Source organism: Fopius arisanus, unplaced genomic scaffold (assembly GCF_000806365.1).
Source record: "Fopius arisanus strain USDA-PBARC FA_bdor unplaced genomic scaffold, ASM80636v1 scaffold00149, whole genome shotgun sequence".
NCBI classification, from domain to species: Eukaryota; Metazoa; Arthropoda; class Insecta; order Hymenoptera; family Braconidae; genus Fopius; species Fopius arisanus.
The window spans coordinates 49156-70140 of record NW_011887888.1 but is presented as its reverse complement, the minus strand read 5'-3'; the positions used below and the strand labels follow the sequence as shown (position 1 = coordinate 70140).

The following is a 20985-nucleotide window of genomic DNA, read 5'->3' as shown; positions in this document are numbered from 1 at the left end:
TGAATTTTCATTTATACGTAAGAAATTTTTATATTTCACAATAACTGTTTAATACTGGAACGGATTGATTTAATTTACGTGCGCAAAACGATGAAGGAATAAATGGATTTTACATCACAAATATTTTTAAAATGCGTACGAAATAGAGAGAATTTACACAGTTCACATGAGAGACGTAAATGAGACTTGAATTTCATTTTTTTTACAATTCGTCATTATTATCTGCGAAATTTTTACATTAAAGATACACAAGTGTAAATTTAATAAACCAAAATACATTCTGTAAATTAATATTTGTGTTGCAATTTTTTAAAAAGAAGGGAAAAAAATGACAGGAAGTGAGGTTGAATTGAATTCTCAGTGGGAGTTGATTTTAAACATGACTATATTGAATATGTACAGAATTATTTACATTTTTTATTATACTATTTACAATGCTTTATCGTCAAAATTTCACTGGGGGGGTATCCCTTAGGCGGCAGCAACACCAACCTATTTTTTTTAATTAAATAAATCTAATCTTAAATACGATTTTTATCCCTAATGAGTCACTGGTTGGTGTTCGTCCATGCGCAGCAGCTGAATCAACTACATCTTCATTAAATACATATGTACAATATAAGGAAAGTATTTACAAGATTTCTACGAAAGTCACAAGATAATTCTATTGAATTGGCATTCTATTAATTTTCGGTTGGTTCTGTTGAAATTTTTCCGAATTTTCTCGATCCGCTACACAGAGCCGATTAATTAATTAAACGACTAATTTGCCAATTGTTTCCATTATTCTTCTCCAGTTGATCAATTAAACTCTTCTAATTACGAGACGAATGGCAGAAAAAAAAATTAATTATCAGGATAACAGCGGATAGCTGAAGATTTTGTGAAGCACGGGTGGAACTCGTGCCAGAAGATTGCAAGAGCCCATATCTGTGGCCCAAGCTCAGTCTGAGATGAGCCCTTAGTGAAGGATTATAACTAGGAGTTCTCCCACACTGTCGCAAAGGTGCCTCCCAGAGATTATCATCCCTGGGCCCAACAAGCAACGTATACTGCCCACTCCAATTGACCCCAACTCTAGCTCTCAATCCAAGAGTCGAAGGGGCCTCGAGTGCATGTCTAACACAATTCCTTGGCCACGAGCCCAGGGGCTTCACCTTGAGTCCTCCACTTCCATCACTGACTATCTGAGCTCCACATCTTGCTGCTATCGATAAATCCCCAACGATTAGAAGGCTCTCAGCCACATGAAGATCGAGTTCAGTGGTTCCTGCAGGAATTGATGACACCTGATCCAAGGGTTTTTTCGTTGTTTCTTCACGTCTCTGATTTCCACGGAGCATTGCGGCAAATGATTCCGCCAGGGAAGGATGAGTGCTGCCAAGAAGGTGGCGGTAAGATTTGTCTGAACCCAAAGTCCTTCGCAGAGCGAGATCTGCTAATGATTCTGTCGTTTGTTCAGGCACTTTCTTAGTTTCTTTTGTCGTTGTCTCTGAAGTTGTTGTGGTTGTTGTGGTTGTTGTGGTTGTTGTGGTTGTTGTGACTGCTGTGGTTATCGGTATTTCTGTTGTGGATTCTGAAGTTTCCAATTGACCATCAATTACTTTGTCAAAGTTTATTTTCGGTATCATGGCAGCACGAAGACTGCGGTCCTCCTCGTAAATATCCAACAATTTCTTCGCCATTTCTGGTTTCATCCAGGGAGAAAAATCCCTCTTGTTGTACTGAACCTGTCGTGCATATCGTTTCGGTTTTTCAGGATACGATGTGAATATTTCAGTCTCTGCTATTTCATCGATGGGGTAATTGATGATAGTCTCTTTTGGCTCGAGGAAATCTTGTTCGGTGAGCTGATGATGGCGTTGATGTCCCGGACGTTGGATGTAGCTCCCTGCTGCTGTAACTGCGTAGATGAATTTATTGCATTTGGCATCGGCGAAATAATCCCAACGACCTGTCCAGAGGAGATCACCAGAGTAGACTTGGAGTTGACGTTTTATCCAGAGACCGCCCTCGCAGCTCTCGCAATTCCCAGATATCCATGAACCACCAAGAAGTGCTGGAAGGGCTGCGACTTCGTGGAGAAGAGGTGGACTGTTCTCAGTCCCCCTGGATATTGCACTGCACACCAAACAGCCTTTGATCTGAAGAAAATTTCATTGTTTGAATTTTTTTTCATGATTTTTTTTTTTGTTGGGATAAATTTCAATGGGAAAACAAGATTTTCAATATTCACCGTATCAGCTCGAAGGAGAGCGGTTGGCTGCAACGATGTAGACCTGTGGGATTTCTTCACATGAACATTTGGAGATAGACTCCCCAGGAAAAGCTCGACTTTGGGTTCCCCATTGGGGCCCAATCCAAATGCTGTCGATGTTGAGGGCTTCCTTTGAACTCTCACGAGACGCAGCTCATTGAAATCAATACCCAAGGGACCTAGACAATTGAGAGCACCGTATTTCCTCGAGGGAATCGGACGTTGAAAGGAATTGTATGTAGGCCCTTCCCAATTGAACTTCGAACTACGTTTTAACGGTTGTTCGTAAATTATTTGGGGCACATAGGGTCGCCAACGCGGCTGCGGAGTGCAGGTCACATTAACACGATGGCCGAATTTGTGGGCGACCTAATAATTGAATAACATAATTATTGATGAAAATATTAAAAGAAATAAACTCACTTGTCGTTATTATAAAGTGATTGAGAATGAAAATGAATTGGGGAAGAAGGACTTATGACACTGTGGATTTTTTTTTTTTGTTGTGATAGGATTTCCACATGGGGTACAGAGGAAAAGAGGGATTAAGATTTCAAAACATTTTTACAGACCTGTCGTGTCAGTGGAACAATATGAACGCGTTCCAGCTGGTAACTAGTTTCCGTAGCACCAGGGGCTGATGCAGATGATGACAGGATTCGAATGATTCCCCTTGCCACAACGGTATGTGTCGCTACACTACAAGACTCCTCGGCATAATGATGTCTCATCAGTAAAAATGTGCCATTCTCGAAGAACGTGTATTTCCTGATGACATACTCCGGACCCGCCCTCACTTCACATCTGCCAGGGGAGAGAATTGGTAGTTTTTTTGTAAATAAGCTGTCCTAAGACAACTTGGGGGATATCTTTGTTACAGCGTGAGTGTTATGGTAGTAATCGAGGGTAAAATTTTTTTCTCAGGGCAGGCAAGCGATTTTTCGGTATAATATCCTGAATAAACTGAACGAAATAATCATTTGGGGGGAAATTGCGGTGAATTCATTTGATCTGAAAGATTTTTTCCCCCGAAAAAAAATGTGAAAAATGAATGTTTAAAATTCTCCATCTGCAGAATGAGTAGAATTTTTGCTGTGGGTTAAAAAAATTTTCATTCCAACTTTTTTCCGCCGGTGATTACTCAATTCCAGTGATTGGTTCCACATATGTCAAAGAGTCTGTTGAATATATTTGAAAAGGAGCTTGCAAAAGTGAAAATTTCCACATTTCGATTTTTCCGAGAATTGGGTGAAAAAAATTTTCACGCCGAAGCCCCTGTAACACTCGTAAATAATCGGACAATAGTGGAGGGCATCTTCTAGGCCTTAAGGGACACTAGGGGAACAACTCAAAAACGAGACCCGTCCTTCACACCAGTGTCACCATTTCCTCACAAAGAAATCACCACCGATTGGTCGAGGGAGGACAATACCTCAAAAAAATATCGAGTGGAGAATTGAATTCGATATGAATGGCAGATTGCTCGATCGGTTTACCCTCATTTTTCAAAAACCACTGACACTCATGAGCCTTTTACCAAAAATCGTTCATCTGACCTGAAGAAAACGAGGATAAATGACATGAAAATTTCAAACCATTTCTAAACACTCGACTACCGTAAAACATTTTATCATCCGGTTTTAGTTTCCCCATTAAAACCAATGAGAGGTCAAAAAATAAAAATAACGATTCCCCGAATTCACGCCATGTGTTCATAATGAGGGACATGTAAAGTGCACGGCGGCTGCTGTGAAAAGAAGAAAGAAAGAAAGAAAAAAAAACCGGCAAGATAGGACTTACTCTTGAGATAGCCAAATTGAATGGAGTCTGTCTGGTGTGTCATCTACGATCGTTGCTCTGTCTTCCTGGATTGTTTCTCTGATTGCTGTATCACACTGATCACCACCTGGATCTCTCCACTCGTTGCTCCAAATTCTATAACTCTGACAAACGCCTGAAGCACAAACAAATATACCATTATTCTCTGTCATCCTTTCCATCCATACCTTTAACCGAAATCTCGTCAATAAAACTAATCGACATTGACCTGAAAATTTCTCCGCTAATAATTTATTACGAAAGGTGAAAAATATCCGCTTTCCTGTCTTGTATCTCATTTATGAAAAAAAAATCCAGTGAGGCATTTTTTCAGATGGTACAAACACAGTTTAGATATTGGACGATAAATACATGTAATATCTCCTATGTTGGAAATTTTCCCCGTGCTCGTCGATTTCTCTATCCCGGACGTTTGTCCATGGGAGTCCTGTGCTCTCTTTCCAGATATTCAAGTGAGAGGACAATGAGTCAGAGAGAGAAAAAGGAATTTCCCTGGGGCAGGTATTTCTGAAGTGAGACGGAAGAGAGGGCCCACCCGCTGGTTGGGACCGTAGATTTAGGGCCTGACAGATTCTAAAAGATAAATACCCACGTATATTGGATTATCTACGTTTCACCCTGTGGATCCAACCCCCTGCCACTACCTGAAGCTGTGCACAGCTAAAATACAAAAAAAAAAGAGGGAATTCCCTGCGGTGAGGACCCAGGTGACAAGAATCTTTATCCCGGGGAGTTCAAATTTTGACGACTCAAATTCCGGAAATACCTGCTAGTTTCCTCGTTTCCCTCAATTTTTTGCAAAATCATTACATTATTATTTGCCAAGAAAAAAAGCATAGATAAGTTCTCAGAAAATTCCCAAGCGCCAATTTTTGTGGGCTGAAGTAAATTCGAAGTATTTTTTTTTTCTTAATGCAGTGGGAAATCGTCGAGGTGATGAGATGAATATTGAATGATATTTAAGGGGAGAAAGCATCGTGAATCCCATTTCAATTGGCAATGATTCGGCCATTGATTTTCAATGGCGGAAGTCCCATGTGTTTTTATCTTTTTCAAATATTTTTTCTCGCGGCGGTACAAAACATCTCCTCATTTGAATTATTTAATGTCTATAAATTTTTTTTTTAACGTCGGGATTTTCTTGGAGTCAGGGAATTTATTGGGTAAAATGATCATTAATATTCATGATGGATGAATGTAAACAGAATATTCGGACTCCCAGTGGGGAGTGTCTGATCGTGAGATTATCATGTTGAGGGAAAAAAAGGGAGCGATAATAAAGGGGAACGGTTGGTCAACATTTATTAATAGAAGACATAGAATCATTTCACAGATTTTGGGAAAGCGTATGGTACGATCGGAGGGTGCACGTGTGCATTATGTCGAGAAAACGGTTTGGGGATGGTTGCTTTTCAGCCAGACAACAAGGATTACGAGGACTAAAATTCCCCCCGAAAAACAATTAATGTTTTTCTTGTATTTTTTTTTCCTGAGGCGATTTTTCCTTCAACTCCTGCGTTCTTAGATTAGTGTACACTTGAAACTGAATTTAAATAGCACGTAGGAGTAAGGAGAAATTGAATATTCTATTCTCATGGGAACATTGACACCCTAGCGTTCCCCGATATCTGAGATCATCAAACTTTTTACTCGTCTGCTATTGTTTCAATTGGTATTCATACCTGGAGAAGAGTCTTTCAGGTACGTGAGACAATGTGGCATTATTTTTTAAAAATATAAATTCCTCACGAGCTGAATTCTAAATTAAATACAATTGGAATAATAGAAACTAAAGCAAAGCAAAAGCAAAGGGCACCTTAAATAATTTAACCACTTTGTCTCTTTGTAAAAAAAAAAAACGTGGACGTTGAGGGTGGCATTGGTATTGACTCATAAATAAAATTCGTATTATGAAAATAAAAAATTCATTTCATTAGCAATTTGTTTTTTAGTGAATGAACTTGAATAAAAATAGTTGAAAAACTCACCTGTGATTGTAAATAGTAAAATGATTATCTTGAGGATGTCCATGATTAGGTAAAACTATTTGCAATGCACTTGCACAATCACATATCGCTGATAATGTCACTGGAAATGAACACTGGTGAGTAAACGTATGGGATGAGAGGAGCAGAGTAACTGTCGAACTCAGGGGACCAACCCTAGGGCTATATAGATTTTTCCCCCACTATTCTGCCAGCGTGGGTCCAAGAGTGCAGCATCGAGGGCCCAAGATGACGAAAAATTCTTCTACCCAAGATACCCGCTGAGAGGGTTTCAAGGCTCCAGGCACAGTGCACCAGCTATCTTTTTCAAAACTGATAGGTCTCCTGATAGGTCTGAGATACAAGAAATGTCACTCTTCGTTTCAAACACTCCCATTATCAAGCCTCAAGACTTAAGCCTCACATTTTTCTCGGATATGAATCTCGGAAAATAATGGCATTTTTTTTTTTTGGTAGAAATAAGTAAGATCTCTTGAGAGTTGGAAAAATAATTTTCGTCATTTCTGAAATACACATTCTTCCAATTCCCATGGCATGGGCACAAAATTATTTATTTTTTATTGGAATAAATTAAATCAAAGTTTTGGCTTCAAAGAACATTTCAATTTCTGGACTATTTTCATCATTTTCAGATTATAAAGAACCCCTGCATCATTATATCCAAAACACGAGGAAATAAGATCTTTGAATGGACGTAATCCACTGTTTAAACACCAACGTCCGTCAAACTCAATTTTCCAATGACACATCATATGCCGGAGCTCTTTTTTTTCACTATCTCAAAGGTTTTCCTGGACGCAAGAAAGCCTCCGTCCATTTAGTCCTGACAAAAGAATCCCAGGACATCTATATCCGGGGCATCATGTAAGGAACCCCTCAATCCCTCTCACTGGGGATTTCCCGGGCATTGTTGAAAAAAACGGGTCCTGCATCGATTGTTGGATTTTTGGGGTTTGACTCTCCTCCTGGAGAAGATTTGTGACGCGTGGATGGGAGAAAATTGAGAAATCTCACTTGGGTGGGCCCCTGAGATACCTCTCAATGCCAGGAAAAAGAAAAAAAACATCTGCACTCCCCCCCCCCCACTGAATTTAACGGGCATTTAGCGAAAATTGATTTGGATCCGAAGACGCCCCATGTATGTACACATAATAGAATAATGGGATCATTGTCCTGACTTTTTCCTAGCCTGGTGTCTCACTTACATCGTAACTTTGGTGGTTTTTCATCCCCAGGAGGAATTGTCCTCAGTAGCCAGAGCTTAGAAATCCACATTGAAAAAAAGATATTTATTCGGGATGAAAAAATGTTTATTCAAATTTTTACTCATTAATCTTGACAAGTTAATTCCATGATTTTTTTCATTGTATAAAGTGACATACTGGGAAATAATAATTATTAGAAAGGGTACTAATAAAGTAAGTGTAGAATGAATGATGATCTTATTGCATGGCTAAGAGCATGGTAAAGTAGGAGCCGGACGTCTTAACAATCTGTGAGTATTAATTAATAAATAAATTAATAAATAGACACGTCGCACTGCAATCTAAAAATAGTACTCAAGTACTCACCACAGTGAATAATTCGAATGACATTATTAGGAGTTTACCTGCTGTCAATTGACACGGTTTTTGGCTTCTCATCATAACGAACTGTATCAACTTCTGGGATTTTAGCGAAGTATCGCACCATTGGGAATTTATTCTGAAGGCATATCAATTATATTAGAGTTGTCTCACTTGGGAGGATAAATATAATTACTCTTACACATTTATCTGGAAATCAATGCTGTGATCAGTAACTCGTTGAGAAACGAAACATACGACGAAGAATCGCGTCATTACTGATCCGATGAAGATCAAGTTCTTCAAAACTCGGCCGATATCGTCCAAGTGAAGCACCAGCTGAAGTTATTGATAATTTGCCTACTTATTCGTATTATTAGATTGATTAAGAATTCATATTTTATTGGGTAACCTGGAGTTCAATCATGCTCATGTCGATCATTGTCAATCCTAATAGAATGAATGTATTCCACCGGAGAATTTCATCGAGTAATCTCGTGTGCCTGCTCATCAGGACAGAAAAAAAAAACAATTTTCCTGTGTATGCCAATTGAATTGATTGAATTGGTGAGTGGCTTTTTTACCCGATTGCACGTTCATGAATTTGAATGCACCTTCTGAGGTAGTCGTATCCATAATCCTTTTCACAGGTTTTAGTCAATGGCACCTTCTCAATAGCGACACTTACAGCACAGTAATTATTACAATGATTGACGATATAAAAGAATTAAATTGAATTGAGATTGAATAAAATTTGTAAATATTTAATTTACTAATTACCCTAAAGCAGCGAACAATCCGCAAATATGTTGGGCACAGAGGAAGAAGAACAAGTCGTAAGTAATAATCATCAACATAATTACACTGACGGATAATTCAGTGACAAAGAGAATTTCGTAGTAATATTTTTCGATATTCATAATCGGATATTCCATGGGTATGAAAAATTTCGGAATACTCATATTGGATTTCACTAGAATATTGATGAGTCGCAGCTCTATGGGAGCCAATGTGAGAAACAAACTGCATGTGTACAAACTGACTGAAAATAAATAATCAAAATGTCATAGTACAACAAATATTCACTAAATTCCCCCAGCATTTATTTAGAATCTGCCAAATAAACAACACACCAATGATAAATAATTGTGTAATCGTTACCTGCATATAATGCAGAAAATTTGTGTCCTTGGCGAGTATATGACCGAAGAATTTCCAATAGATTATCGTCCTTGAATATTTCCCAATCATTTCTTATGCGATCCAGTATTTTTTTCACCTATAAATGGAACAGATTCAAAATAAAAGTCTGTCAAAACCTCATTCAATTATAATATTATGATATAATAATATCCACGATATCGATTACTTATCTTGTCGAATTGTGATAAATATGTGATAAAATTTAATACAACGGTAATGTCGATCATGAAATAAGTCATTGACTCCATAACAAGTTGAAAGTCATGATAATAGCCTTTCAGTGCTAAAACCTGCGATGATTTAAAAAAATAATTAAGACATCCTTTTATTTCCCAAAGCACAACTCACCTGAGGTATTGTTTGAAACAAAAATAAAAATACAGCGATAATTCGAAATATTAAACTCTCTCTCATCGACTGATAAGGCCACAAGCCCAGGCAACATGATAAAAATTTCAAACAGCTGTAGTGATTCTGATTCCAAAACTCCATTGTTTCGCTTCTTCCATGTTTCACGTTGACATTGGGATTTTTATTTTGGCTAATCTACGTTATACAATTGATAATTTTTTGAAAATAATTTCAGTGGTAATTCTCCTGTACTTAAAGAACAAAAGTCTGACAATTGAAAAGTTTTTTTTTGTAAAAATGCGTACCGAGACAAAAATTTTCCTTAGTACCATTTAAAATTTGACAGGATTGCAAAATTTTTCTTATTCTATTGGCCGAATTGAATTGAATTTGAATGGAAAATAATCCCCGAATACCACAAGTTCCAATTCCAGAATTATTTGGGTATTCTCCAGAGGCTTCAATAGAAATAAATGAAATACTCTTGGTGTATTACATGTGAGATTTTTTTTTTTTATTGGTAGCTCCTGACAATATCACCCCACAATGAATAACGTTTGCCTCGAGTATTCGTACTGCACGTAGACTCCCTACCCCTCGGTAATAAAACTAGAGGGAATATTCGTCCAGAGAAACAATCAAGTCGTCATATGTCAGGTAAATTGCCCAGGGCAATTTTCCTGGAAAAGGAGGTAAAAGGGTTGTACCATTGCAGGTGTACAATGGCGTCAATTTCCATCATTGATGCAAATAAGTGCAATTACTGAAAAGAAACTTCCCTTATCCTCACTTTAGTACCTTATCTGCCTCACTGTTGATGTGTAATTGTGCAACAACTCCCGAGATTATCTCGTAGCTAGAATTGCTCTATTTATTTTACTGCAATACTATTTAATGCATTACGATATTGAAAAAAATATTTTGAGGCATTTTTGCCGGCTAATGAGGAAAATTCATTTGGAAAATTGAAGTTTCATTGCATGGCCAGCAGCATTGTGAAATATGAACCGGATGTCTTGACAATCTATAAGTATATTAATTCGTAATAATATTTGGATGAATTCTGTTACGAGTTAATTCAACGAAAAAATTAGTTAATTCAAAAAACGGATATTTACGAGAGTAAATAATTCCAATGACATAACTAGGAGTTTACCAGCCGTCAGCCGACATGGAATTTGACTTCTCATTAAGACAAATTTAATCAATTTTTGCGATTTTATTTCGGCATCGCTCCACCTTGAATTCATTCTGAAATTGATTGAATAATTGATTTTTACCATTTACAATTCAACGATTGTGTGTGTGTAGTGAATAATAGCACTCTCCTAATAAATGAGTATTTATACTGCCGATAAATTGGTAATTTCTGGTGCAATTATAATAAGTGATAATAAATATTGTGAAAAATATAAATATGTGCACGAGTTCATACACATTCTTCTGAAAATCACAGCTATGATCTGTCACGCGCTGGGCGACAAAACATACAATGAACAAACGTGTCATTACAGATGCGATAAAGACTAGGTTCTTCAAAACTTCTCCAATATCGTCCAAATGAAGAACTAGCTGAGAAAAGAAAAATCCTTCGAATATTTTTCTTAGAAAATTAAGGTAAAACGGAAAATTTTTATTTTGCAACCTTTTTGCAAAGATATTTAAACTCGACATATTTCACCTGTAATTCGATCATACTCATATCAATCATTGTCAATCCCAACAAGATAAAAGTATTCCAACGAAGAATTTCGTCGAGTAGTTGGGCGAATCTGCAGAGAATTAGATTTTCTTAATAATCGACCCGATTTTTAGAGGAATAAGTTTCGTAATTGCATACTCAATTGTCCGTCTGTGAATTAGGACGCAGCTCTTGAAATAATTGTATATTTCATCATTGAGATGAGGTTTCGTCGAGGCTTTTTCGATAGCAGCACTTACAGTATGACATTTATTAAGTTGTAACAATAATTAAAAATTCGATTTAAAACTTGTATTACCCCAGAGCAGCAAATAATCCACAAATGTGCTGGGCACAGAGGAAGAAAAATAAATCGTAGGCGAGAACCATTACTATGATGATAGTAACGCACAATTCGCTGAGACAGAAGAGAGCGTAATAATATCTGTCGACATTGAACAATGGATAATCCATTGGCATGAAGAATTTTGGAACACTGCTGTTGGATTTCATTAGAATATTCATGAGTCTCAATTGTAGCGGTTTCAACGTTGTGAATATACCAGATATGTACAAACTGCCTAGACATAATAAAATATTAAATATATTATTAATCATTTTTCAATGCACAAAATAATTTATTCATCTTATTATTCATTTGAAAATGTTTTCATGTTTGACTAAAGTTTTTTCTCAGCAAAAATTAACCTGCGTATAACAACGAAAATTTTTGCCCCTGTCTGGCATATCTCTCAAGAATTTTCAATCCCTTGTCTGCCAGGAATATGTTCCAGTCCTCTCGAATTCTATCCAGCATTATTCTCATCTATAAACATAATCCATTCGAATGAATCATTGCTGTAAAATAACTTTTAGCCATTGCATTGACTAAGCAAATTACTTATCTTCTTGAATTGAAACAAATATGTGAAAAAGTTAACGACAAATGTGATTTCAATCATAAAATAAGTCATGGACTCCATCACTAGTTGGAAATCGTCATAGTAATTCTTCAGAGCTAATATCTGCAACCATTGAAAGTTTCAAGTTTCAATTAATCACTTGATACTATCTTCCGTGTCTCATACGATAATTGCTACTGAAATTACACTACGTGATTTATCGTTAATTGGTAACCTGCAATTACACCTTTTGAGAATTGGTGAAAAATGCACGTCACGATTTTTAAACAATGAATTTCACAATGACTAACCTGAGGTGTAATTTGAACGACAAATAAAATAATAGCAATGGTTCGATGAATTAGAATTTCCTTTGGGGACTGATAAGGCCAGAGTCCCAGTAGACATGATAGAAATTTTAAACAGCTGTAGTACTGCCGATTCCAGAACTCCATTTCCTTCAAATTTCACACAAAATTTTAACAGCTATTTCCATTTCATATAGCTCATGATGTAATAAGAGCACGTCTAAAAAATTTTATAAATTTTTAGGTGAAACTTTCACCTTCCAGTCACAATGTTTAAAATTTATTTTACTTTTCCCTATTTTTCTTTTTTTTTTCAACTCTCTAAGGGAAGAACTTGTAATATAAGCCTCCTACATAAGTCGTTCTATGAGATTGTGGGAAATGAAAATCTAAAACGCATGGGCGAGAAGAAAAATCAAAGTATCGAGTGACAGGTAAATTGCGCCCTGAAATAATTCAGTGTAAAAACTCTTCAAGGGGTGAAGAGAAAAAAAAAGGGGTCGGAGTGATGGAGTTACCCTGATGATGCCAACTTTGAAATTATTAACAACTTCTACACACGTAAGGGGAGAAATTCAATGATGCATTTTTACATTTCCCTTCTCAATTTTTCCCACAATTTATCGGGGAGATTTTCCCCTCTAATTGTGCCATTAAAATTGAAAGAGGGAAAAAAATGTACTTTTACCATTTCTTTAGGGATTTTCTCACGTGGGAAATATCAAACTCTAGTTTCAAATGGACAGCCTTACAACGCGATTCTCCGATTTTCGTGATCAATTTATTTATCTGATGGTCCTAAAAGATTATTTATTTCATTGTGGAATTATATGTACATAATTTTACAATTTACAAGTCATTTCATTCGATTTTTCTCGCTTAAAATTCATTGCATCGCCAAAAATACTGTGAAGTAAGACGCCGAGGTCTTCACTATCTGAAACATTACAAAATATTAATAAAAAAGATTGAGGGTATGTGGATTGAGACGTCTCACCACGGTAAATGTCTCCAAAGACATCACCATAATTTTTCCAGCTGTCAGTTGACTGGGAATTTGGCTTCTCAGAATCATCAGTTTAATCATCTGCTGAGTTTTTACTGTTGTGAAACACCAGCGGGAATTCGCTCTGATAGTTGAGGACAACGATAATAATATCCAAAAATAATCCAGAGTTTATTGGGAGAATTGTTGACATATTGTACATACATTTTTTTTTGCAGGTCTGAACTGTGATCCATGATTCGTTGACACATGAAACAAGTTATAAAGAGATGAACCAATTGAGAAGCTACAAAGACACAATTCTTCAAGAGTCTTCCTATGGCGTCCATGTTACTCACCACCTGATGAGGATTCAAGGCCAATTGTTAATATTCATATCCAATTTGAGAATACATTTGTTTTTTGTTTTTCCTGTATTTTTTTACCTGAACAGCTGTTAAACTCATGATTATCATATTTAGTCCCATCATGAGGAAGAAATTCCAGACGACAATATCTTCGAGTAAATTCGAAAATCTAGAGGAATATAATCATCGACATGTCTGATATGTTTCCTGCTCATTACTTATGCTGATTTGCTTACCTTATTGCACGATTATGTATTTGAATGCAACGTTTGACATATCGAAATCCCCTGTTGTGTGATTCAGAATGTCTTCCAACTGGTAAATTCTCAATTGCATATCTTGTAATTGTAATGACAAAAAATGTTATTATCATTACTTCAAGTGCCAAGAGGGAAAAACGAAATCAAAAATATCTTTTATAGCATACGAGAGATAGGGAAATTTTTATCTGAATGTTATTTATAGAGTAAATTAAGGGCTGCAAAATGATTTCAACGAAAATTTCACTATCCCTTTTAAATTGAGAAATAATTTTTTAAATACCCAAGCGCTGCAAATAATCCACAGGCATGTTGAGAGTAGATAAAGAATAATAAATCATAAACAACCACCATGCTGATGACGACAGCAACAGAGATCTCTTGTATGAATAAAAGACCATAGTAATATTTCTCGACATCAATAATCGGATATTCCATTGGAGTACAAAATAATGGCACATTGAAATTAGTAGCAAATACTGAGTTGAGTAATCTCCACTGCAATGGTTCAGTTGTGAAAAAAATTCCAGAGCCACAAATGCCCACTGTCAAATGCCCAAGTCAAATAAAATATTTTAACAGAATTTATAATCAACGTGATATATTATAAAAAAAAAATCAACCTGCATAAACAATTGCCAATTTCCCCCCATCTTTAGCATATTTGTCCAATATATGACGCCCTCTTTTCTCCGGGAATATCTTCCAATTCTCTTGAATATCATCTAGAAGTATTCGCATCTAAAATATTTCCATGGGAATGATATCTCGGTGAAATGGCATTAAAAAAATCTGCTATACCTTTTTGAAATTCCAGAAGTAAGTAGATGCATTTATCAAAAAACCAGCGTCCATTATAAATGTTCCCACTGAGTCCATGATGATGTTGAAGTCGGCAGAGTTATGGCAAACAGCCAAAATCTAGGGAATTGCAATGATAACGAATGCCAGTGAATAATTTGAAACATGATGAACAATCATAAAAGTTTATTTAACTTGCATGCAAATTGCATTTAAATTGAAAATGAATTTTTAATCAATTTTTAATTTACCTCAGGTATAACTTGGATGATAAACAAGAAGAAGATGATGGTTCGATGGATAATAAGCTCTTTCTTACTCTGATAAGGCCACAATCCCATCAAACTCGATATGGTTTTCGTAACGCTGTAGCAAGGCTTATCCCAAAAGTCCATATTGCGTCTCTTCTCTGTGCAAACTGAACCCTCATGGCAAAATTTATCCCAGCCTTTCACCCTGTTATCCCCCCAGTACTCTACTTGTGAGAACATGACGAAATTTAGCATTTGCGCCTGACAAGTCAATTGCTCGTCAGTTATTTTCGCGGAAATATATGTGGTGATGAAGAGAAAGGGTTCTGAGGGAGATGTACATAGGTGGACGTCAGTTTCTGGGAGTGACAGATGGAAAGTGCATCGATCATATGAAAATATCAAATTGCTCTCTGTTTTCTGCCTCAGAGTGGCAATGAATAAATCATCGGAGAAGAAACTTTTATCCATCGATTTTCTCAACAAACCATTTCTGCGAACGTAAAAGTAATAAATAAGGGAATTTTTATTGCAAAAACTCTGCACATAAATCCTTTTCATTTCATTTCATTTTATGAGCTTAAACAAATTTTTTTATCATCCCGAAAATTCCATTGGCTGCACTCATTTTTCAACAACAATCCATCGATTATCATCCATTTTTAAGTTTTTTATTTGTTATCTAATACTTTAATTAATATTTCAGTATACAAATACATATTATTATTGATATTAATGGATTATCCATTTGTATTCTATACTGGTGTCTTTGATGAAATTGCCGCCTTCAAATGCATTTGTTCCAGTCCAAACTTTTTTTCCTTGCTTTCCGAGCTTCGGTAAAAATTATATTGATTGATCCACACACATTTATTCACATGAATCACCAGTTGTAGGTAAGTTACCGAGAAATTTACGATTACTTGTGACATGTATTATTAATATTCCTACGGCGTGCGCGCGTACGCAACACGTTGGACTTGTGCTTTTCAATGAAATTGTAAATAATAAATAAACACAATAAAAAATGGCAAAATTCAGCTCTTATCACACCTTGTGTCCTGGAATCGATCCACAAAATATACTTGGAGTTGAGAAAGATGCTGACACAGGATGTGCAATTGTTACTCTAGGGAGAAACATGGTGTACAGGTATAAGGTTAGTTTATTTTCATACATTTTTATTGCAGTTTTCATGGCAAATTCTTTTAAACCGTTAGTTACACACCTCACAGAAATAATAAATGAGAGATAAAATCATTAGTAGAAAAGGTAATTCGATTTAACTAGCATATAAATTGAATCTAAAAGGAATAGTCAATTTTTGTTGAATTCCTCTTAAAATTTTTTTTTCTCTTGCAAAACCTAATGCTTCAGCTTCAAGATCTGAAAGAAGCAAGCTGCTGGTCGTCCCAGGAATGGCTGACAACGCAAGTAGTTTACGATCGCAAAATGGAACATTATGTGGCAGTCTTCAACGACAAATACCTGCGCATGTGGGAAAGCACTGAAAAACACCTGCACAAAGTGAAAAAATACAAATTCGACGTGGCACTTTGTGCGATAATTCTCTCAGAGGTGGACTCGCCAGTGTTAATCCGACAAGATGGAGCAACAGCTTCCCTGAAATGGGCCCTTGAGAACCGAAAAGTCTGGAGCAACAACAGAGGAATTTTGAATTCATCGAACGAGGATCTCTCCGATTGTCGACTGCTTCTCATCAACGGTAAAACCTACTTCTGTGCACTGACCACCACAAAAACATCACCAGACCACTGTACCTACCTGATAACAGAGGTTGACGCCAAAACATACGTTGGAATAAAACCAGACATCACAAGGATCGAGCTGAAGAGGCCCTCTGAGAAATTAATGGGCCACGTAATTCTTCAGGATAAAAATAACGGATACCTCGTGACACTTTGGTCCCACGGTCGTCTCTACAGTTATCCCTTGACAGGTGGCTGTCCAGAGCCTGTCCCAGGAATTCTTGTCAGCGTTGTCACATCGATAAGTGCAAAACATCCTGTGGCAATGGTGGCCATCAATGAATCAACCATAGCAATTTATGGAGCTGATGCTAATGAGGAAGGGGCTGTCCTAGTTATTTACAATATTCAATTCAAACTCGTTCAGGCCGTCCACAAATTAAAATTATACACTAAAGGAGCTAAATTGTGGCAGATGGATTACAATCTGCTGCTAGCTGCTAATCAGCATCTTGCTGTTGTTCCTTATCGTTTGGCATCCCAGAGAATTGAAACGATGCTTGGATCCTCTCTTAGATTTCAGAAGCCAATGAATAACGATTGTGATGTCATTGAGATCAGGGAGTCGACGATTGCTGACTGGGAGGAGTCGCTGGAAAAATTACCAGAGAGAATTTCTCTTACTGAACTCAGTAAAAACATTGCTAAACAGATTATGACGTATGTCAATGAAGGTGCCAGTGATGCCACCATTCAGAGGAGATTAATACCTCAGCTTATTGAGAGTAAAGATGTCAAGACCATCCTGTGGTGCTTGAATCATTTAAAAGATCTTCCGGAGAAATTGATTATCGATTTATTGGCCTTTGGGTTGAGAACACCAGAGACTATTTTTTCCAATTCTGTTTCACTGCAAAATGTGTTGGTGGAGGGATCAGGAAAAACCACAGTAATTACCAGGCATCAATTTCTGGATAGAATTTTCACTCTCAGCTTCTCGGATATCTGCCTCCTGCCACATTTGAAGTCCGTTCTGATGTTCGATGAGGTGATTGAGCTCATGGATATTTTTATTAAGAAACTCAGCTGTGACGAGGGTGGAGCGGAAGATCTCGTGGATCCGCATGATAAACAGATCTACGAGTGGTGCAGTTTGATTATGGATTCTCATTATCAGCATTATTTACTATCCAAAGATCCACGAGTGTTCACCATTTTTCGAAAGTTGAATGATATTCTAGATGATCACGTGAGTTGTTTTGTTAATAAAATTTTTGAGGCTGAATCCAAGCTGTCGCTTCATATTTTTTCTATTAAAGAAAAAAAAATGCTTCTCGGTTCTTCAGTTGTGATTTTGATTTTTACTGCATACAAAAAATTGTATTTCTCGTGTTTTTAGTTTCAGGTATTGAAGGAAATAGAAGAGCTGAGACCAATGGTTCAAAGAATAACTGATGGAAAACCCTTGAAGATATCTTCCAAGGGAATCAATAAATTTTACTTCATAGAAGTCATCGAATTGTATTAATTTCATATAAATCAATAATACACATGAATATGATTTGAATTTTATTACACGAATTTTTGGGTCGATTGAAATTCATATTTCCATTCAACTATTTATCCTCTTCTTTATTTTTATTTATTATTATGTACACAATTACATGAATTGCAGACGGTTGCAGGGCATTATCAATACGACCTGATCTGACATGCGGATGTATTTTTATATTCGATAAATAGTTCATTACTATTAATGGCGGATCGTTAGATTGAAAAAATCTAACTGAGTTGATCTACATGGGGTACAGTTGCTAAATTACCAATTGCTGCGAGCGCCACTTTACCACTGAGTTTTCCAGCCACCTGAATTGATACACAAATAATTACCATTCAATAATTGCTCTTATATATCACTGAAATTAAATAAATCCTTCATTTTTACCTTCTTAACATCAGCTGGACTGATTTTATCAACTTCAGCAATAAGACTGGCTGGAGAAATAACGCGTCCCTTAAACAGAACCTGTTGTGCCAGATTTTCAAGCTGACACATATTATTATCAGAAGCAAAAAGAATCGAAGCTTTCAGTTCTGTTTTGCCGCGTGCAACGTCAGCGTCTGTAATGTTTGCTGATGACATCCACTTATATGCAGCTTTTGTAAGCTAGAAAAAATGTTTAAAGACTGATATTTAATCCATCGCATACCATCTGAGAATTTATCAAAGACTCTAACTTCAAACAAATGTATTTTATAGATAATTTTGAATTTTATGAATGAGTATTCAAAAGTCAGGGAGGCAAGGATCAGTTTAAAAAATTCTTACAGGTCCTGCGACATTAGCAGGTGCTTGAAGAAGAAATCCGAATAGTCCAGAGTCAGAATAAGAGGCATTGAATGCTGTGATAGCAAAGGGATCAGATCCAGCAGCTGATGCAACAGCTCTCTGGAGTGGTGCTGTTGAAGTGCCCCATTTGGTGTGTGGCCCAGTTCCAGCAGCCTTTTGTAGGACTGCGAAGGCTAGAGCATCGGTTTCCTTATCGAAACCAGTGCTTTCCACTGCCACACCAACACTCGCCAGTGGTGAATTGCGCTCCTTGCGTATTTCACCACCTCCGAATTTTGTGGGGGTGCTGTTGCCAGAGCCTGAGCCCAGGCACAGTTCTGATGCCAATGGAGTAATTTCCCTCAGGGAAATTCCAGTGGCAACTATTGCACATCGATTTCCAGTGTACCAGGAATTCACGAAGTGTTGCAACTACAATACAATTATCAATCATCTGTAACTTTTACAATTTCTTTTTTTTTTTTTTTTTTTAATGTGTACACTGACATAAAAATTAACAATTTAGCGCACTGATCGAGGTTCATGTAAGGAATGAAAATAAAACTCACTGTTTCCGTTGAAATTTTATCAAGCTGACGTTTTGGTGAGTATAGGGAGTATCCCAGACCGTCGCGGTATGCAGCTTTATGCAACAACTCGACAATACGAACATTGTCAGGTAGAGTTGAGAGCTCGTAACGTAATCGAGGAGTTGAGTCTGATATTTCCCAAGGTTTGAAAACCTGTTGTGTCGCGACATCTTCCAAAAATATGAGGGCCTTCTCTCTGTCAAAATTCAAGGTCTAGTGATTATTAAAAGAAAATTAATCACAATAGAATACCCAGCAGGAAAATCCATGAAAATTATGATAAAGGAAAAATATTTACAGATTGTTACGAGTAACCTGGAGTGTGTAAGCAATGGATTCACGATCGGATACTGCGAAGAGATTGCCACCGAGCTGTTGAACATTTCTGGTTATGGCAAAGGTTGACGATCTTGATGTTGTGAGACCGGCTGCAATTCTCAGGAGGTGAGTTAAGCCCTGGGTATCGTATGTCTCATTACGTGAGCCAGCTCTGTTAAAAGGATAACATCAATCATAAAGTAGAAAAAGGTGAGATGAAAAAATTAATTAATATCATGGGACGTACTTGAAGATTATTGACACTTGGGCAACTGGACTGTTGTTGTCCAGGGCAGCAACAGTTACTTTATTACTGAGCACCTGGCTGTCAATATTTGCCACCGGTGACGATTGGGCTGTTTTGGCCAGTGTAGCATAATTCTTCACCTGCAAAGGAACAATGATTTCCGCAAATGGCAGTGAAGGATAACAATCCGATTGTTAATATTAATAAATCATTTTTCGAGGAATATCTCGGTATTTAACAGAGATAGCGAAATTTATATAATTGAATTCTTTATTAGAGTTCATAAAAGAGCTCCCATTAGAGTTCATAAAAGAGGTACCTATGGACATAAAAGATATTTCGCTAGTTCTCTTGGATCCCGGGGTATTCGACGAAATCTCCATTTGCCACACTTCACAACGAAATTATCATAATTTTTAAGAAAATGTGCCAGAGCACGTGTGAGGTGAGGTTTATTAATGGATAACGAACAGTTTACGAATTCATCTCAGCAGATTTTACATAACATTAGAGGAACAAAAGATCTCCACCCAAAGACTCATAACTATTCACATGCAAGACACAATACACACACTAGAACACGATGATTTTCTTCATTTACTCAAATAGTAGAAATTTATTATAACTTACAATGGGATTACGTAAAATTGGACATCTCACTGCTGAGCAAGCCATTTTTTATGCTCTACCCAAGGAATATCACAAAAATTCCAATCCAGAGAGACAATTGCACTCAAAGAGGATCGACTAAAGTAGAGGGTCAATTCTGGGGGTTTGAGTGGCCCTAGTGGCATCGTAGTACTGCACCACAAGAGAGGGAGGGCGCAACACGCAATGCTGGGGTGTTTTTTTTTTTATTAACCAAGTTTTTATTGCAATGCTGGGGTGTCCATCAAGTCGATGGGGTGAATTTTATTTTCTGCTGTACGAATGCTCTTTGTTTTTCATTTGTTTAACTGAAATTTAGCTGACTGTAGCACGTACGGAAGGGGGAAACCACATCTTGTGGAATTTC

At 36.9% G+C, this 20985-nt stretch overlaps 5 protein-coding genes across 7 annotated transcripts; 1 reads left to right on the top strand and 4 right to left on the bottom strand.

Annotated features, from left to right (window-relative positions):
- Positions 1-367: 367 nt before the first annotated feature.
- On the bottom strand, positions 368-6178 carry LOC105272201 (uncharacterized). Its single transcript, XM_011314177.1, has 5 exons — positions 6085-6178; positions 4058-4211; positions 2830-3061; positions 2237-2626; positions 368-2144 (listed from the first exon to the last, which is right to left on the bottom strand). Exons 1-5 carry the CDS (start codon positions 6125-6127, stop codon positions 816-818), a joined length of 2148 nt encoding a protein of 715 aa, XP_011312479.1. The 5' UTR covers positions 6128-6178; the 3' UTR covers positions 368-815.
- A 1303-nt stretch (positions 6179-7481) lies between these two features.
- Positions 7482-9362, bottom strand: LOC105272229 (odorant receptor 82a-like). Its single transcript, XM_011314248.1, has 8 exons — positions 9219-9362; positions 8829-8946; positions 8448-8709; positions 8252-8350; positions 8080-8170; positions 7870-8006; positions 7674-7806; positions 7482-7595 (listed from the first exon to the last, which is right to left on the bottom strand). The coding sequence occupies exons 1-8, from the start codon at positions 9360-9362 to the stop codon at positions 7545-7547; spliced, it is 1035 nt and encodes a 344-aa protein (XP_011312550.1). The 3' UTR covers positions 7482-7544.
- Positions 9363-9569: 207 nt separating this feature from the next.
- LOC105272228 (uncharacterized) lies at positions 9570-14927 on the bottom strand. Its single transcript, XM_011314247.1, has 17 exons — positions 14778-14927; positions 14527-14646; positions 14349-14466; positions 14009-14270; positions 13702-13803; positions 13544-13634; positions 13323-13459; positions 13110-13242; positions 13020-13049; positions 12116-12262; positions 11611-11728; positions 11222-11483; positions 11062-11157; positions 10867-10993; positions 10657-10793; positions 10340-10472; positions 9570-10245 (listed from the first exon to the last, which is right to left on the bottom strand). Exons 1-17 carry the CDS (start codon positions 14919-14921, stop codon positions 10195-10197), a joined length of 2208 nt encoding a protein of 735 aa, XP_011312549.1. The 5' UTR covers positions 14922-14927; the 3' UTR covers positions 9570-10194.
- Positions 14928-15724: 797 nt separating this feature from the next.
- LOC105272200 (uncharacterized) lies at positions 15725-18058 on the top strand. Of its 2 annotated transcripts, none has more exons than XM_011314175.1 (3): positions 15725-15936; positions 16155-17735; positions 17886-18058. In XM_011314175.1, the coding sequence occupies exons 1-3, from the start codon at positions 15805-15807 to the stop codon at positions 18012-18014; spliced, it is 1842 nt and encodes a 613-aa protein (XP_011312477.1). In that variant the 5' UTR covers positions 15725-15804; the 3' UTR covers positions 18015-18058. The 2 variants fall into 2 exon arrangements, with proteins under 2 accessions (XP_011312477.1, XP_011312478.1); XM_011314176.1 differs by lacking the exon at positions 15725-15936 and adding an exon at positions 15971-16049.
- Positions 18059-18091: 33 nt separating this feature from the next.
- UQCR-C2 (Ubiquinol-cytochrome c reductase core protein 2) lies at positions 18092-20738 on the bottom strand. 2 transcript variants are annotated; one of them, XM_011314173.1, is made up of 7 exons: positions 20601-20738; positions 19971-20113; positions 19704-19895; positions 19385-19601; positions 18816-19247; positions 18432-18653; positions 18092-18352 (listed from the first exon to the last, which is right to left on the bottom strand). In XM_011314173.1, exons 1-7 carry the CDS (start codon positions 20643-20645, stop codon positions 18269-18271), a joined length of 1335 nt encoding a protein of 444 aa, XP_011312475.1. In that variant the 5' UTR covers positions 20646-20738; the 3' UTR covers positions 18092-18268. The 2 variants fall into 2 exon arrangements, with proteins under 2 accessions (XP_011312475.1, XP_011312476.1); XM_011314174.1 differs by having other exon boundaries at positions 19971-20110.
- Between the last annotated feature and the right edge of the window lie 247 nt (positions 20739-20985).

Coding starts and splice junctions, on each gene's coding strand:
- LOC105272228 (XM_011314247.1), bottom strand. CDS start 14,921: ATGGACTTTTGGGATAAGCCTTGCTACAGCGTTACGAAAACCATATCG. Junction 14,467..14,526: donor ACTTCTGGAATTTCAAAAAG/GTATAGCAGATT, acceptor GAAATATTTTAG/ATGCGAATACTTCTAGATGA. Junction 10,473..10,656: donor TGTGATTTTCAGAAGAATGT/GTATGAACTCGT, acceptor AATCAATTTCAG/AATGAATTCAAGGTGGAGCG.
- LOC105272229 (XM_011314248.1), bottom strand. CDS start 9,362: ATGGAGTTTTGGAATCAGAATCACTACAGCTGTTTGAAATTTTTATCA. Junction 8,710..8,828: donor ATTTTCTGCATTATATGCAG/GTAACGATTACA, acceptor ATTTATTTTCAG/TCAGTTTGTACACATGCAGT. Junction 7,807..7,869: donor ATTGATTTCCAGATAAATGT/GTAAGAGTAATT, acceptor ATATGCCTTCAG/AATAAATTCCCAATGGTGCG.
- UQCR-C2 (XM_011314173.1), bottom strand. CDS start 20,645: ATGGCTTGCTCAGCAGTGAGATGTCCAATTTTACGTAATCCCATT. Junction 20,114..20,600: donor CAATTTTACGTAATCCCATT/GTAAGTTATAAT, acceptor ATTGTTCCTTTG/CAGGTGAAGAATTATGCTAC. Junction 18,353..18,431: donor GTCCAGCTGATGTTAAGAAG/GTAAAAATGAAG, acceptor GTATCAATTCAG/GTGGCTGGAAAACTCAGTGG.
- LOC105272200 (XM_011314175.1), top strand. CDS start 15,805: ATGGCAAAATTCAGCTCTTATCACACCTTGTGTCCTGGAATCGATCCA. Junction 15,937..16,154: donor ACATGGTGTACAGGTATAAG/GTTAGTTTATTT, acceptor CTAATGCTTCAG/CTTCAAGATCTGAAAGAAGC. Junction 17,736..17,885: donor ATGATATTCTAGATGATCAC/GTGAGTTGTTTT, acceptor TCGTGTTTTTAG/TTTCAGGTATTGAAGGAAAT.
- LOC105272201 (XM_011314177.1), bottom strand. CDS start 6,127: ATGGACATCCTCAAGATAATCATTTTACTATTTACAATCACAG. Junction 3,062..4,057: donor TCAATTTGGCTATCTCAAGA/GTAAGTCCTATC, acceptor CTCCCCTGGCAG/ATGTGAAGTGAGGGCGGGTC. Junction 2,627..2,829: donor TTGTTCCACTGACACGACAG/GTCTGTAAAAAT, acceptor TTCAATTATTAG/GTCGCCCACAAATTCGGCCA.